Source organism: Anabrus simplex, chromosome 2, assembly GCF_040414725.1.
Source record: "Anabrus simplex isolate iqAnaSimp1 chromosome 2, ASM4041472v1, whole genome shotgun sequence".
In the NCBI taxonomy this organism is placed as follows: Eukaryota; Metazoa; Arthropoda; class Insecta; order Orthoptera; family Tettigoniidae; genus Anabrus; species Anabrus simplex.
This window is the reverse complement of record NC_090266.1, coordinates 751,122,458-751,138,407: the sequence shown is the minus strand read 5'-3', so window position 1 is coordinate 751,138,407 and position 15,950 is coordinate 751,122,458. Positions and strand designations below refer to the sequence as shown.

Sequence of the window (15,950 nt, the reverse complement as noted above, 5' to 3'; positions counted from 1 at the left end):
GGGGTGGGAGAAAGAATAAGGAAGTCTGGAGGCTTGAGCAGGAAGAAATTAAACCAGGGGGGAAAATTGAGTACCTAGGTGTAATAATTAGTAAGAATGCTTCTTGGAAAAATCAGTGTAAGAAGGCAAAACTTAAAGGAAGAGGAGCGCTTGCTGTAGTAGGAGTATTAGAAAAGAAATTTCCAGACGTTAAATACAAAATTCAGAAAACGGTGTTTAAATCACTGGTAATGGGCAAAATGCTATTTGGGGTTGAAGTATGGGGAATGGAGGAAGGCAGGAGTGAACTAAACCAGGTGGTGGCGAAATTTAGCAAGATCATGATGGACCTACCGAATTGTACTGCCAATGCCGGGGCCAGATTAGTCTGTAAAGAATCGATAGAGGTTGAAATTGCTAAGAGGGTGTTCAAGTACTGGATGAGATTGGAGGAAGGGAAGGGTGGGGCGTTAGTACAAGAAACGTTGAATTTTCAGAAAGGTATGACGAATGAAGGTTACTGGGTGAATAAGTGCAAAAAATGGTTACAAAAGATTGGATTGGGGGTATATGGAGAGGTCTGGGGGGATGGTAGGAATAAATGGGTATGGGAAAGGATAAAGGGAAGACTACTAGATATTGAAAGACAGAGCTTAATAGAGGAATGTAGAGAGAGAGTCTCTTTATCAGTATTAAATAAATTGGTGGAAGTAATAAACCCGAAAACGGAGTTTGAGGGTAGAAGGGATAAGAGAGGTTTGTATTGGTGGGTATTGGGTCTTCCGAGGAATAGGGGGTGGGTTGGTAGTGAGAATAGGGATAGATGTGTGTTATGTGGAGAGAAGTGGGAGGACCTGCATATTTTTAATCAATGCCGACCTTTGGCGGAGATAAAGATCAAACTACTAAGTAAGAAGGAGCTGCATATGGTAGGGGAAAGCTATAAGATAACATCTTGGTTATGTAGAGAGTGGGAGAAAGGAACGAATATAGCGAAATTCTTAAATGTGGCCAGAGCTATATTTATAAAGAAATTGAGGGAGTAACAGGGGTTGTGCAGATAATGTGGTTCGTGCTGAGGGAGAAAGGGGGAAGGCATTCTGCTCAGAGGAATGGATATCCGCCCTGAGCAAATGCGGGAAGGGTATCATGGTAATCATGATATCAGAAGAGGGGGCTGTAGTGTTAGGGGAAAGGGGGAGAACACCTTGCCCTGTGGAAAGGTGATCCGCCTGGGGCAAAGGGAAAGCCTGAGAAAATTAGGTAAGCGTTGAGAAAAAGGGAGGTTGAGTAGGTTTGAGGGTAGTGTAAAGCTTAGGTGGAAGTAAAAAAAAAAAAAAAAAAAAGAGCGAGTTGACTGAGTGAACTAATGGACTTGGAATGGAGTACTGTCTGTTGGTGTGTAAATGAGGAGTGAAAAAAAAAATGGATTGTTTAAGTGTATTTGTGTGAGGAGGGAGTATAAAGAAGGTATATGTGATAGAAGTGTGATAGATTAAGTGGGAAGGTAGTTAAGGAGAAAATGTTGGCAGTATGGAAATTATGAAAGTAGGTCAAAAAAAAATTCTTTTAAAAAGAATTTAAATGGTGTAGATGCCTTGATGAGGGGTGTATAAATTGAGGGATTCTTGATGTTTATGTATTAAGTTTAATAGGATGGAAGAAATGGGATCTAACAGTTTGATGTAATTGAGGTGTTGTAGTCTGAGAAGACGGAGTGAACTAATGGATTTGGAATGGAAACTGTTTGTTTGTGTGTAAGTGAAATGTTTAAAACAAAAAAGTCAAATTGTTTTAAGTGCGATATAAAATGATTGTTAGTTGATGTTTAAGTCTGAAGCTTAATAAGGTGAATCGGTTTGATATATGAAGTGTGGTGCGGTAGGTGGAGAAGACTGAGTGAACTAATGGACTTCGAATGAAAAAAGTTTGTCTGTGTAAAAAAAAAAGAAAAGTGTTAATTGTTTTAGGTGCGTTGATGAGGGATTTTAAATGGTTGTTAGCTGATGTTTAAGTCTTAAGTTTTTATAAGGTGAGATGTAAATAGCGGGAGTAGTGCGTGAGAGGTGAGGGTGACGTATCAAGGGAAGAGGGAGGGGTGGGGGACTTGACCCCACTCCAAAGAAGATAGACTTGAGCATGTCCGCACGGAAATGAAAAGGATAGGGAAGGTAGTGTGCTGACAAGGGACAAGAGTATGTGTGACGTACATAGCGGAAGTGTGTTGCAGGCCACCTGTTGGGTCTGGTTTCAGCCAGGGTGGCTTGTAACACATGATAAGGAAAGGAACACAGTGTTTGTCAGCGATGGTCGGTGAGATACGATACCAGTTCTCACGTGGCAAGGCTGGTGGCTGCTGTAGACGGGTTGGTGGGCGTGTGTTCCATGCCAGGGCTGTTGCAGCGACCAGTCTAATTATTTTTTTTTTTTTTTTAGGTGGTAGTTAGGGGTTGGGCTTTGGGTAGTTAGTAGTGCGGTATCGTCCTGCATGTGTGCTGGCTATCCGCGTACGTGTGGGATGATACTGAGTAGATGTAGAGGTAGTAAATGTAGTTAAGTAGTTTTAAGAGATATGTAGTTGTTATTATTGCTTGTTTTCCTTTGTTTCGCTCTGTCTGTCTTTATTGCCTGTAAGCCGATGGTGTACACTAGGGTGGGCAATAAAGATATGTATTACTGTGTTGATGGGGAGCAATAACATAAATGGGATTGTAAAAAAAAAAAAAAAATTACAGATGTCTTTATATGATTGTGAGGGTATTTAGGGGCTGTTGTGAGGATGCGAAGGATAGGGCGTATAAGTCCCTGGTAAGACTGCAATTATTGTATGGTTCAAGTGTATGGGACCCTCACCAGGATTACTTGTTTGGAGGACTGGAAAAGATCCGAAGGAAAGTAGCACGATTTGTTCTGGGTGAGTTCCGACAAAATAGTAAAATAGGTTTTTTGCTAGTGGCTTTACGTCGCACCGACACTGATAGGTCTTATGGCGACGATGGGATAGGAAAGGCCTAGGAGTTGGAAGGAAGCGGCCGTGGCCTTAATTAAGGTGCAGCCCTAGCATTTGCCTGGTGTGAAAATGGCAAAACACGGAAAACCATCTTCAGGGCTGCCGACAGTGGGATTCGAACCCACTCACTCCCGGATGCAAGCTCACAGCCACGCGCCCCTAACCGCACGGCCAACTCGCCCGGTAGTATGATATAAAAAACAGAATAGAATACTCCCATCCCCTAGCTCCGGATCCCCTGAAAAGTGGGGAATTGTCATAAGAAGTAATACAAGACTGTTGCATATCGAAACAACAAATAGCCTACGCTAGGAAAGCACCCTCAACATATTCTCCAAACAAGCTCCCTCCAAGCAGAGTTAATAACTGAGAGTGAAATAATGTTAGACACAAACAAATACTGCACAAAGCAGCTATGAGCTTGCATTCGGGAGATGGTGGGATAGAACTCTACTATCCTTTTTATTACAATTTTACTTTACGTCGCACCGACACAGATAGGTTATGGCGACGATGGGATAGAAAAGGCCTGTGAGTGGGAAAGAAGTGGCCGTAGTCTTAATAAAGGTACAGCCCCAGCATTTTCTGGTGTGGAAATGGGAAAACACGGAAAACCACCTTCAGGGCTGCCGACAGTAGGGTTCGAACTCACTATCATCCGAACGCAAGCTCACAGCTGCGCGCCCCCTAACTGCACGGCCAATTCGTCCGGTAAGTCTACTATCGGCAGCCATGAAGCTGTTTCTCATTTTCACTCCATGCAAATGCCAGGTATACATAAATTATATTTATTTGCCATACTTAGGATTTAATACCCGTACCAAGAAACGGGACTTAGGAGTATATAACCATAGACCAGGATCCGAAGATCTGTCCACTTACCTGGAAATTCTTGCCTGTGCTACCGAAGACCAGTTGCTCAGCAATGTCGTCACACTTCGAGGTATCTTGGCCAGAAGAAGCGACGTCAGCGTCACTTTCCCAGTTGCGCTCTGCGACACTAGCGTACGCTCCAGCTGGCGATGCATGCGTCACACGTGCGGTGGTGATGATACCCGTCGACTTGCTACTATCCTGTGTGTAGAAAATATACAATGAAGTATTATTATCATCATCATCACCATCATCATCTGTTTACTCTCCAGGTTCGGTTTTCCCTCGGACTTAGCGAGGGATCCCACCTCTACCGCCTCAAGGGCAGTGTCCTGGAGCTTCAGACTCTTGGTCGGGGGATACAACTGGGAGTATGACCAGTACCTCGCCCAGGTGGCCTCACCTGCTATGCTGAACAGGGGCCTAGTGGAGGGATGGGAAGATTGGAAGGGATAGGCAAGGAAGGGGGAAGGAAGCGGCCGTGGCCTTAAGTTAGGTACCATCCCGGCATTCGCCTGGAGGAGAAGTGGGAAACCACGGAAAACCACTTCCAGGATGGCTGAGGTGGGAATCGAACCCACCTCTACTCATTTGACCTCCCGAGGCTGAGTGAACCCCGTTCCAGCCCTCGTACCACTTTTCAAATTTCGTGGCAGAGCCGGGAATCGAACCCGGGCCTCCGGGGGTGGCAGCTAATCACGCTAACCACTACACCACAGAGGCGGACCGCATTTACCAGTCATAGGAATTTCTGTACTTGGAGATTTAGGTTTCGTACTAATAATTAATAATAATAATAATATTTTTTTTTTGCTAGGGGCTTTACGTCGCACCGACACAGATAGGTCTTATGGCGACGATGGGATAGGAAAGGCCTAGGAGTTGGAAGGAAGCGGCCGTGGCCTTAATTAAGGTACAGCCCCAGCATTTGCCTGGCGTGAAAATGGGAAACCACGGAAAACCATCTTCAGGGCTGCCGATAGTGGGATTCGAACCTACTATCTACCGGATGCAAGCTCACAGCCGCGCGCCTCTACACGCACGGCCAACTCGCCCGGTAATAATAATAATAATAATAATAATAATAATAATAATAATAATAATAATAATAATAATTTTTCGTCTCACCAATTACTTTCAAGGTTTTCGCAAAAGCCAAGGAAACATAATTTTATCCCGAAGGAGCTCGTTTACGTGTCACTAAACCTACCGACACGATGGTGAACACATTCAAATATCACCAGATCGAAGCCAACAACTTCCGGCCGTACCAGAGATTGTGAATACAACTCCGACCGATATTGACTGGAGACGGACAGAATCTACGTGTCCATGTAGTGGACTACATACAGGGTCTTCTTCTACTACTACTACTACTACTACTACTACTAAAATGTTTTCATTCCTCCCCTAAAGGAGGAACCTAAACTAGGAACTGTCCTGGCATTCGCCTTAGTGCAGGAGAATAGGAAAACCACGGAAAACCATTCTCAGGACAGCCAACGGTGGGTCGGATATACGATCATTCAATGATGCAAGATACCACTCACAATATCTCACTCCTGTGGCTGGATCAGCAGGTTATAAACAACAGGCCCGTGTAAACCTGTACAGTTTGTTATGTAAAAGGTTTGTACCTCTGTGTGCAGAAGAAATCGAAAACACTACTTATTGTGCTAATTTTGTGATTTATTTATTCGGTGACCTATCAAGATTCGCACCAATGTCATCTAGCATTGCCTCTGTTAAAACCGTTCGTGTACGCGCATGTTTTCTATTGAGCACTGAGCCAGTAGTTTCGAATTTATTTACAATTACGCGAATCTACGCTCATGAGTGTGGCACTTCACTAGGAAATTGCTGAACAAATGCATCGCGTCCCTGTCGAACCGACTCGTACTTAAAATAACTTTTGCATACGAAAATACGGTGTTGCAATCATAACAGTCTCACCATGTTAACGGCTGAGATTCAGACTGGCTATTGGTGCTAGGTCGATTACGTGCACGCTCCTTGCAAGATCAAGAAAAATGCGCGCTCCTCCCGTACAGCTGCTTAGGTCCCGGGGAGTAGAAACGTCGCTGGACGGTCTGAGTTTATAAAAGAGACGTGTATTAGTATGTAACATGTAAGTGTGGCACCATACCCAAAACTTGTTGAACTACCACCAACCTCGGAGGCACAAGCGATTGGTTGCTTACCTGTACCGAAAAGAGTGGGTTTTATTTCTGCTTAAGGGGATACGGAACGGTTAAAATGGTCAAAAATATCATTTTTTTATACATTTATATTTTATGAATCTCTTAGGTCTGCTCTTTAAAATGATGTATAATACATTATAGCTTAACAATTAAAAGTTGCCACAATTTTAATTTAAACTTGCGCTAACAATGAGAAAATCATATGTGTGGAAAGTTTTAACTGCACTTTTCTCAGTTTCCAATTTTTTTCAAATGTATGTTCCTTTTTCTAGGTGACTATTTATCACAGAGCTGTGTAATTTTCATCATTAATTTGTCTCATATTGGTTAACATTTTAACGGAGGGATTTCCTGATTTATATAAAACTGTTTGAGATTTGACTTTTTTTTGGAAAAAATTATTCTATTTATTGACTATTTAAAAAAATATGTGTCCGAGTCCAATTACAAAAACGCTCCGTCAGTATGTCAAATAAGGTTTGAATAAAATGTGACATAAAATTCATTTTCATAACTTTATTAGATCTTGAGAAAAATGAACATGAATGAAACAAATTTAACATTGGTAAGATAAGCGGCTCCGTATCCCCTTAAGTCAGAGGCATTTGAGACTCTTTAAAGGCTCCGTTAAAGAACTCTCCACCGAGCTCGATAGCTGCATTCGCTTAAATGCGGCCAGTATCCAGTAATCGGGAGATAGTAGGTTCGAGCCCCACTGTCGGCAGCCCTGAAGATGGTTTTCCGTGGTTTCCCATTTTCACACCAGGCAAATGCTGGGGCTGTACCTTAATTAAGGCCACGGCTGCTTCCTTCCACTTCCTAGGCCTTTCCTCTCCTATCGTCGCCATAAGACATATCTGCGTCGTGCGACGTAAAACAAAATAGCAAAAAAAAGAACTCACCGGGATGAAATTCCTACACCTCAGGGTCACTTAAAATCTATATATATATAAAAAAAAGTGGTTTCCCATTTTCACACCAGGCAAATGCTGGGGCTGTACCTTAATTAAGGCCACGGCCGCTTCCTTCCCACTCCTAGCCCTTCCCTGTCCCATCGTCGCCGTAAGACCTATCTGAGTCGGTGCGACGTAAAGCAACTAGCAAAAAAAAAAATCTATATAAACTGAAGGGATGTTAACTAAGTTACATCATGATGGACTGTCATATAGACGATAGTTATGATGGGAGAGGTTAGTGATTGGTTCCCTCAGACTGGTTTCTGCTTTTAGAGCAATGCACAGTTTAAACGCTGAGCCGTATTTAAATTAGCAGATCTGTGCCTAGTAAAGGAATGGCTTTTTCAAACGATAAAGTAGACTAAAGTAGACTGGAAAAGAAAGCAAAGCTAGAACGACAGCTAAGATCGTGGGAAATGACTTTAAGTGACATGATGTTGGGGTTTACACAAATTTAGCATCGAACGTTTATATAAACTAAGCAACAAACAATATGAACATAGAGTAGGATGACACACAAGAAAGGCTCATGAAATTCTCGATTAGGATCGTGATGAAACTTTCACGTATAAAAGAGACAGTCAAGATGAGCAAGTTTGAAAAATGGTGGATTTTGCAGGGTTAAACAAAAATCCGCATCCTTAGACATCGATAATAGAACTTTATGTTTCCGAAAACCTCACTAGACAAATTTTGTTTCAGAACGAAATTTGAATTCGTTTTTAAATCATACTGAAGAGTTACAACGTTATTTATACTATTCCACTTCGGATTTGTGATACACAAATACATTTCCGAAAAGGACAACATTGTTTCGATAGGACATAAGCTCTAGCGGAAACTAAATGAAGGAATGAATGAAAACCTACAGTCCGTTTTCCAGTCATTGACCGGGTCATGGATGGAATGAATGAAGCCGCCATCTTGCGGCGAGGATAGGAATTGTGCCGGCTGCCGAGGCCTGTCGCACTTCTCTGGGGGAATGATTAATGACTGATACATGAAATGAAATGATAATGGAGAGTTTTGCTGGAATAAAAGATGACAGGGAAAACCGGAGTACCCGGAGAAAAACCTGTCCCAGCTCCGCTTTGTCCAGCACAAATCTCAGATGGGGTGACCGGGATTTGAACCACGGAACACAGCGGTGAGAGGCCGACGCGCTTCCGCCTGAGCCACGGAGGCGCTACTGCGGAAACTAAATAATTACTTATATTAATTGACTATGTAAGCTTGTCGTTGATGATGATGATGTCCGAACACTAACATTATAATAAACAACTGATTTTATATACCTCACTATAGTTTTAATTCTTGTAACGAACTGATATCTTGTTATGCAGGCCATTTTATATTATAAATGTAGATCATATGGTATGTTGCAGTGGTATGTTCCGAGCTGTCAGTGGAGAGATGGTGTGAAATGACATCAGTAGATTAATAATTTGAGAGGTGTCTTTAAAAGTAGGAAAGATCACAATATGAAGATTAAGTTGGAATTCAAGAGGACAAATTGGGGCAAATATTCCCTTACAGGAAAGGGAGTTAGGGATTGGAATAACTTACCAAGGGAGATGTTCAATAAATTTCCAATTTCTTTGCAATCATTTAAGAAAAGGCTAGGAAAACACGAGATAGGGAATCTGCCACCTCGGCGACTGCCCTAAATGCAGATCAGTAGTGATTGATTGATTGATTGATTGATTGATTGATTGATTGATTGATTGATTGATTGATTGATTGATTGATTGATTGATTGATTGATTGATTGATTGATTGATTGATTGATTGATTGATTGATTGATTGATTGATTGATTGATTGATTGATTGATTGATTGAGAGAAATGCAAGGAGGCTAACACTTCGAAAAATGAAGGTATCGGCCAAAGAAAGGCAAGGGCCACGAAGGGCGTGAAAATGAAAGACTCGCTGGGCCTCAAGACCTATGATATATAAAACAAAAAGCTACAAAGTGTACATAAAACTGAAAGTAACCTACATTATACGGTCTTCCAAACTTTTATAATTTTAGTGTGATTTTCTTTTTTCTTTTTTGTGGTGGTTTAACATCGCACTCGTACATCGAAGGTTTTCAGCGACGCCAGAATAAGAAAGTGATAGGATTTCGATGGTAGCGGTCGTAGCCTTCATTAAGGTACATCCTCAGCACTAGCCTATTGTGAAAATGGGAAACCACGGAACACCATCGTCAGGGCTGCGAACGGTGGAATTCGAACCCACCATCTTCCGAATGCAACCTAACAACTACGCGACAAAAACCGCACGGTTAATTCGCTCGGATGTTTTACTATGAGGACGCTTAGCTTCACCTATAATCAGTTATGCTCTCCCAAATTTGCTCATACTGTATATGAAGATACCGGTACTCTTGTACAGCATCTGTTCTTTTTTTCTTACTAGTAAAGACGAACTCCAAAATGTAATGGAAATTAGCTTCCAAACAAGTACAAAATGTTTATTCCGAGAATGTGAAAACGCGTGGTTTAGAGTTACGCATATAAATTTATCTCAACTCAACCCCGATCCCTTATCAAAAAACTGTACTAAGGGGTAGACGAGCAGATTTTTACTTTACGTGTCAGTTTGAATATTTGAACAGTCTGGGCATTATTTATGCATTAGTTTTATGGTCTCTGTCAGTCCCGATATTAGCACATCAGAATCAAACGGTAAACATAAGTATTTTTATGATGAGTTTCAACATCAGAATCCTTGCACCAAGTTTTCGCCAGTTACTTGAGGGCTGCTCCCTGTACCAGGCCTTCAGTAGGGAACTCCCTCACAGCAACCTGAGTGTTTCTAAGTCATTATATTCTCAGAGAAATCACATTGATATATATATAAGAGTATTCGCAAATGGGACGATGCTTAAGACGTAAAAAATAAATCAGTCTTGCATAGTAGCGTAGCCAGGATCGATCGATGGAGGAGGGTTATAGTCACAAAATGATGGTAGAACACAACGAAGGTGCATGCATGACTTGTCATTACAAGGGCACTGACATAAGTGAATTACAGATGTGTTGGTGCTTCACTTTATGGTTTATGGTCAGTTTCTGTTTATTTTCTTGTAAAAATTCCATGCGGGGGTTCTAACTCCCAGTAACAACACTCTCCCCTCCCCTCTGGACCTGAGTGATCGCAAATGAAACTGATCGCAAATGGTATGACACCGTCAGCAACACCTGGCCAGGAATCAAACTTGAACCCTCCGGCAAGAGGCAGGGTTGCTACCCGTACACATCTACATTTTTTTTACAATTTGTTTTACGTCGCACCGACACAGATAGTTCTTATGACGCCGATCGGATAGGAAAGGCTTAGGACTGGGAAGGAAACGGCCGTGGCTTTAATTAAGGTACAGCCCCAGTATTTGCCTGGTGTGAAGATGGGAAACCACGGAAAACCATCTTCAGGTCTGCCGACAGTCGGGCTTGAACCCACCACCTCCCGATATACGCTCACAGCTGCGCGCCCCTAACCGCACGGCCAACTCGCCCGGCTACACATTATTATTATTATTATTATTATTATTATTATTATTATTATTATTATTATTATTATTATTATTATTATTATACCGGGAGGTACACCTCAACGCCGCGCATTCAAAACTAGCGCCTAAATGAACTCCTCTATTGGTAAAACAGTGAAACTGAAACTACACCAACTTAGAACTTTACTCAGAAGATGTCACCACAGAAATGTGATGTAATTTTGTTATTGTACAGTTTCCTAAACTGAGTGTATTTCTCCTTGTTTTGTTCTCCATTCATCAAGAAGTTTGGACATTCTCCCATAGATGACACTATAAAAACTATGATCATGCACCCTGGTGCGAGCTGTAAGAAGTTATAATTTAAAGACGTTTTGTATTTCTATGTTTTTGTAACTGTATGATGTTCATTTATTTTTGAGTTGGCAATATTTCCTGTTTCTTTCCGCCAGTTTTGAATCTAGCCAATCCCTAATTTCTGTACTTCATTTTCAACCTATCACAGGCTTCTTGTTCGATTCTAAGTGTAACTTTTGAATTTATCAAATAAAATTGAGAGGGTGTGGCTAGTTTTATCTTGAATGATCTCGAACCTTCCCCGAGGGTTTATGAACTGTAGCTTTTCTCGTCTCTTGGCCAATTGATTGTCATCTTACTGAGTGTGTGTGTCAAAGCAGGAGCGGGCGGCCTCTTTCATTGGTCAACAGAACATCTACAAGGTAATGGCCACATAACTTCTTTCTTTCTTGCTACCTCCGCAGTTTAACCCGAGGGAAAGGTCCGACTCTTTAGTTATGTAACCAGCTTTTCTAAAATGTAACTTTCTTCCGGCTAATGTAAAACCTTCATTAAATTTTTTAACTCTAAATCGGGGATAGAGAGTGTATTACCCTCTCGAACTCCCCTTCATCTTGGTTTGGGGTGACTTCGTTTTGTAACGGCTTTTTGCCTGTAATATGTTAAAGTAATTTCTATACGAGTTACCTCAGTAGTTTGGGAATAGCCCCTGTTTCATCGGCCTAGAGCCCCTTAGGTTTTTTAGTGTTCATATCTAGAAGTGCAAGTATACGCCTCCATTCATTTTTCAGGCCATTAACTTAACCTGTTATTCTTATTCCACGATGGCCCAGTAGGTTGGGTATTTAATACCCCTGTAAAAATAAAGTTTCATTTGTAAATGGTGGTTTGAGACACCCGAGATGAATGTAATGTTGCCTTGAGTATGCAGTAAGAAATTGAGAGCCCGTTAGCTCTTTTTCAAATGTTGTAATTGTAAAGAGTGCCTCTGGAAGGCTGGATATTGTAAATTTTAGGAGCAAGTGCTCTTGAATTAGGGGATTTTTGCCCTTTACTAAAGTTGTCCCTTTTTGAATTGTAAATTTGAACTGGGAGCTCAGAAATTGTGAAGCGAGGGGCTTGAAGCCCAGTAGTTGTAAAAATCACTAAATTTTGGATTTTCCTTGTCTTGTTCATAATTTGTCATTGTACCTGTTCTTTCATTGTTATGCAAAATTGTTAAGTTTGAGGTCCTAAGAGAAATATAACCTTTGTTAAAGTTTTAATCCAATTCTTGTCATTGTAGTTAGATCCATTCACCCCGGCACCTTCTTTAACCTCTTTCTGCTCCACGGGTATCCCCGTAACAATTATTATTATTCTTTATCTGGTTACCCTCCAGAGTCGGTTTTTCCCGCGGATTCAGCGAGGGATACCACCTCTACCTCTCAAGGGCAATGTCCTGGAGCTTCAGACTCTGGGTCGGGAGATACAACTGCGGAGGTTTACCAGTACCTCGGCCAGGCGGCCTTACCTGCTATGCTGAACATGGGCCTTGCGGGAGGATGGGAAATTTGAAAGGGATAGACAAGGAAGTGGGAAGGAAGCGGCCATGCCCTTAAGTTATGTACCATCCCGGCATTTGCCTGGAGGAGAAGTGGGAAACCACGGCAAACTATTTCCATGATGGCTGAGGTGGGAATCGAACCCACCTCTACTCAGTTGACCTCCCGAGACTGAGTGGACCCCGTTCCAGCCCTCGTACCACTTTTCAAATTTCGTAGCAGAGCCGGGAATCGAACCCGGTCCTCCGGGAGTGGCGGCTAATCACGCTAACTACTACACCACACAACCGGATATTATTATTATTATTATTATTATTATTATTATTATTATTATTATTATTATTATTATTATCCGGCAACTTGGCTGGACGATCAGCGTCGGAAACTTCGGTTCAGAGGCCGACGGTTCCGTTCCCGGTCGGTTCGGGAATTTTTAATCGCGTATGGTTATATCTACTGACTGTGTGCTTTTGTTTGTCTCATTACTTTCCTATTTATGGGCACAAAATGCATCACACTACCAGGCATCACAGAAACACGCAACAGTGAATAGACCCTTCCGTATAAATTTGTCGTCAGGAAGGGCATTCATCGAGCGAGTCACGTACCTGTTAAATTGCATTTGGGAGATGGTGGGTTCGAATTCCACTGTCGGATGGTTTTTGCTCGTTTTCCATTTTCATATCAGTAAATTGCTGGGTCTATCCCTTAATCAAGGCCACGGCCGTTTTCTTCCTAATCCTAGCCTTTTGCTCCCCAATTATCGCCATAAGAGCTATCTGTGTTGGTGCGACGTAAACCAAACAGCGAAAAGGGAAGGGCATCTAGGAATTAAACGGCCAAGTCCACATGTGCTACTCATTTCACACCCGCGACCAAAAAAGAGTTTGAAAAGCAGTATGAGATAATAATACTAATTATTATTATTGTTACGGAGATATCCGTGGAGCAGAAAGAGGTGAAAGAAGGTGTTGGGGTGAATGGGTCTATCTACAATACCAAAATTAATTTAAAATCTGAATTGAAGGTTGTATTTCTTCTTCAAGAACAACAAACTTAACAACTTTTCACTTGGTAAAAATAACAATGATATCTCAGGTACAACGCCAAACAAGGGTGGAACACCCCAGAATATGGAATTTACCAATTTTGGGCTTCAAGCCCTCGATTTACAAATTCTAAGCTACAAGTTCAAATTTACAAAATTTACAATTCAAAATGAGGAATAATTTAGTCAAGGGCAGAAATTCCACAATTCAAGAGCAGTTGCTCCAAAAATTACAATCTCTAGCCTTCCAGAGGCACCCCTCACTATTACCAAAACTTATGAAAGAGCTTACATGCTCTCAATTTCTTACAGCCTACTCAAGGCAACATCACATCACGATCTTACTCACTCTGGCCTCACAAGGCACGATTTACAAATGGAAATAGTTTTACACAGGGGTATCTAGTACCCAACCTACTGGGCCTTTGCGGAAAAAGAACAGGTTAAATAAAAGGCCCGAACAAAAACTGAATGGAGGCGTACACTTACGCTCCTAGATAATGAAATATAAAAAACCCTAACAGGGCTACGAAACAGGGGCTAGTCCCAAGCTACTGAGGTGATTCACATGGAAATAAATTTAATGCAGTACAGTAAGAAAACAGTAACGAAATCGTAGTCACCTCAAAACAAGACGAAGGGGAGCTCGAGAGGGTAACTCACTCTCTATCCCCGATTTACAGTTAAATACATTATGAAGTTTTACATTAGCCGAAAGAAAATTTACATTTTAGAAAAGCTTTGTTACATAGTTAAGAATTCGGAACTTCCCCTCGGATAAGTTTGCGGAGGTAGCTACAGAAAAGAGAATTTAGGTGGCCATTACCTGGAGGTGGCCATTACCTGGCTGATGTACTGTCTGCCGAAGAATGAGGCGTTCCGCCTCCTGCCTTAACACACACACTCAGAAAGACGACGATCAAGAGAAAGGAAACTTGAAAAGCCGCAACTTATATACCCTCAGGGAAGGTTCGAGAGGATTCTAGGCTAATCCGGACACAACCTCTCATTTTTATTGGCTGAACCCAAAAGTTACACTCAAAATCGAACAAGAAGCCTGTGATAGGCTGAAAATTAATTACAGAAAATTTTCATTGGCCAGATTCAAAACTGGCGGAATGAGACAGAAGTGCTGCAAACCTAGAATTACATAAAAAACAAACGAAAGTTGACACAAAATTTCTTTCAATAACAACTTGCTTTACCTTGCACCAGAGTGCATGACCAGAGGTTTTTGGTAGTGACATATGTGGAAAAATGTCCAAACTTCTTGATGTACGGTAAAAACGAAACCAAGAGAAATCCAATCAGTTTAGGGAACTTCACAATAACACAATTACTTAATATTTCAGTAGTGACGTCTTCTGATTAAAGTCTCAACTTTATGTAGTAGCAATTTCACATTTTGGTCGGTAGAGATCATTAAGGCGCTTATTTTGAATGTGCGGAGTTGAGGTGTACCTCCCGGTACAATTATTATTATTATTATTATTATTATTATTATTATTATTATTATTATTTAGGATCGTTTCAACCTCCTATGGGTTACGATTACACAACTTCCTTGGCTGTTGATGTTCTTTCTTTTTACGCCAATACTCCTTCATTCTTTGGCTCGCTTTTGCTCGTTCCTCATCCGAGACCATCCTTCTTGTTCTCCTGGGTTTCTCTACGAACAGATCCGCCACCTCCGCAATTTTCCTTCTGAACACTATTCTGTTTGTAATATCTCCGTCCTCAATGCCACATTTTTTTAAGATCCTGATGAACTTCTTTCAGCCATGGTACTTGGGTCTTTCTTCTTTCCTGGAAGATAAGGATCTTATTTGCTAGGCGCTCCAGTGCCATTCTTCTCAGGTGTCAATAGAAAGTCAGTCAAAAAAGCAAAAGCAAAGTCATCTCCGTACAGGCCATGAAGACACTTGGAGGGGTGGAAAGTAAAGGCTTCCATTATCCGTAACCTCGCCACTTGATGGGGTTGAGTGGTAGCTCTACGCCCGGCCGCCTTTGCACCCAGGAATTAACCTGGTACTCATTTTTGGTATAGGCTGAGTGAACCTCAAGGCCATGTGCACCTCCGGAAGTGGAAAACTCATTTCCTAAATTTTACAACTTCCTGACGGGGATTCGAACTCACCTCCTTCCGGGCGAACCGAGCACGCCTTTAGTGCCTCGGTCAGGCAGCCCCTAGAAAGTCAGTCGCCTTTTTCTAATCGAGGTTGAAATGTTTTCCCATTTTTCGTACAGCTCTTGGTTTGATCTCAAACGGAAGTTAAATCATTTCCTGTTGCTTCCTTGGGTCCCACGATTTTCCTCAGAAATGTACGCTTTTTTTTTTTTTTTTGTTTTTTTTTTAGGTAATCCCCTTTATGGCAATTGACTCTGCTGCATAGAGGCATTCACGTTTCACCACGGTGTTATAGTGTCTTATATGTTTCCTGGCATAGTCTGAATGCAATCTCCATCTGCTTTGCTCTTTCTTCGATAGCTAGCTTCTCGTCGTTAGGAGTCAGAATCTACCCTA

General features: G+C 41.7%; 1 protein-coding gene across 2 annotated transcripts in view; it reads right to left on the bottom strand.

Annotated features, from left to right (window-relative positions):
• The window catches only part of LOC136864435 (membrane-bound alkaline phosphatase), a 194,727-nt gene that overhangs the window by 56,115 nt on the left and 122,662 nt on the right, over positions 1 to 15,950 (bottom strand). For both annotated transcript variants that reach the window (XM_067141427.2, XM_067141426.2), the window contains exon 5: positions 3,872 to 4,063. In XM_067141427.2, coding sequence (XP_066997528.2) covers positions 3,872 to 4,063 — 192 coding nt within the window. The remainder of the gene's footprint in view (positions 1 to 3,871; positions 4,064 to 15,950) is intronic.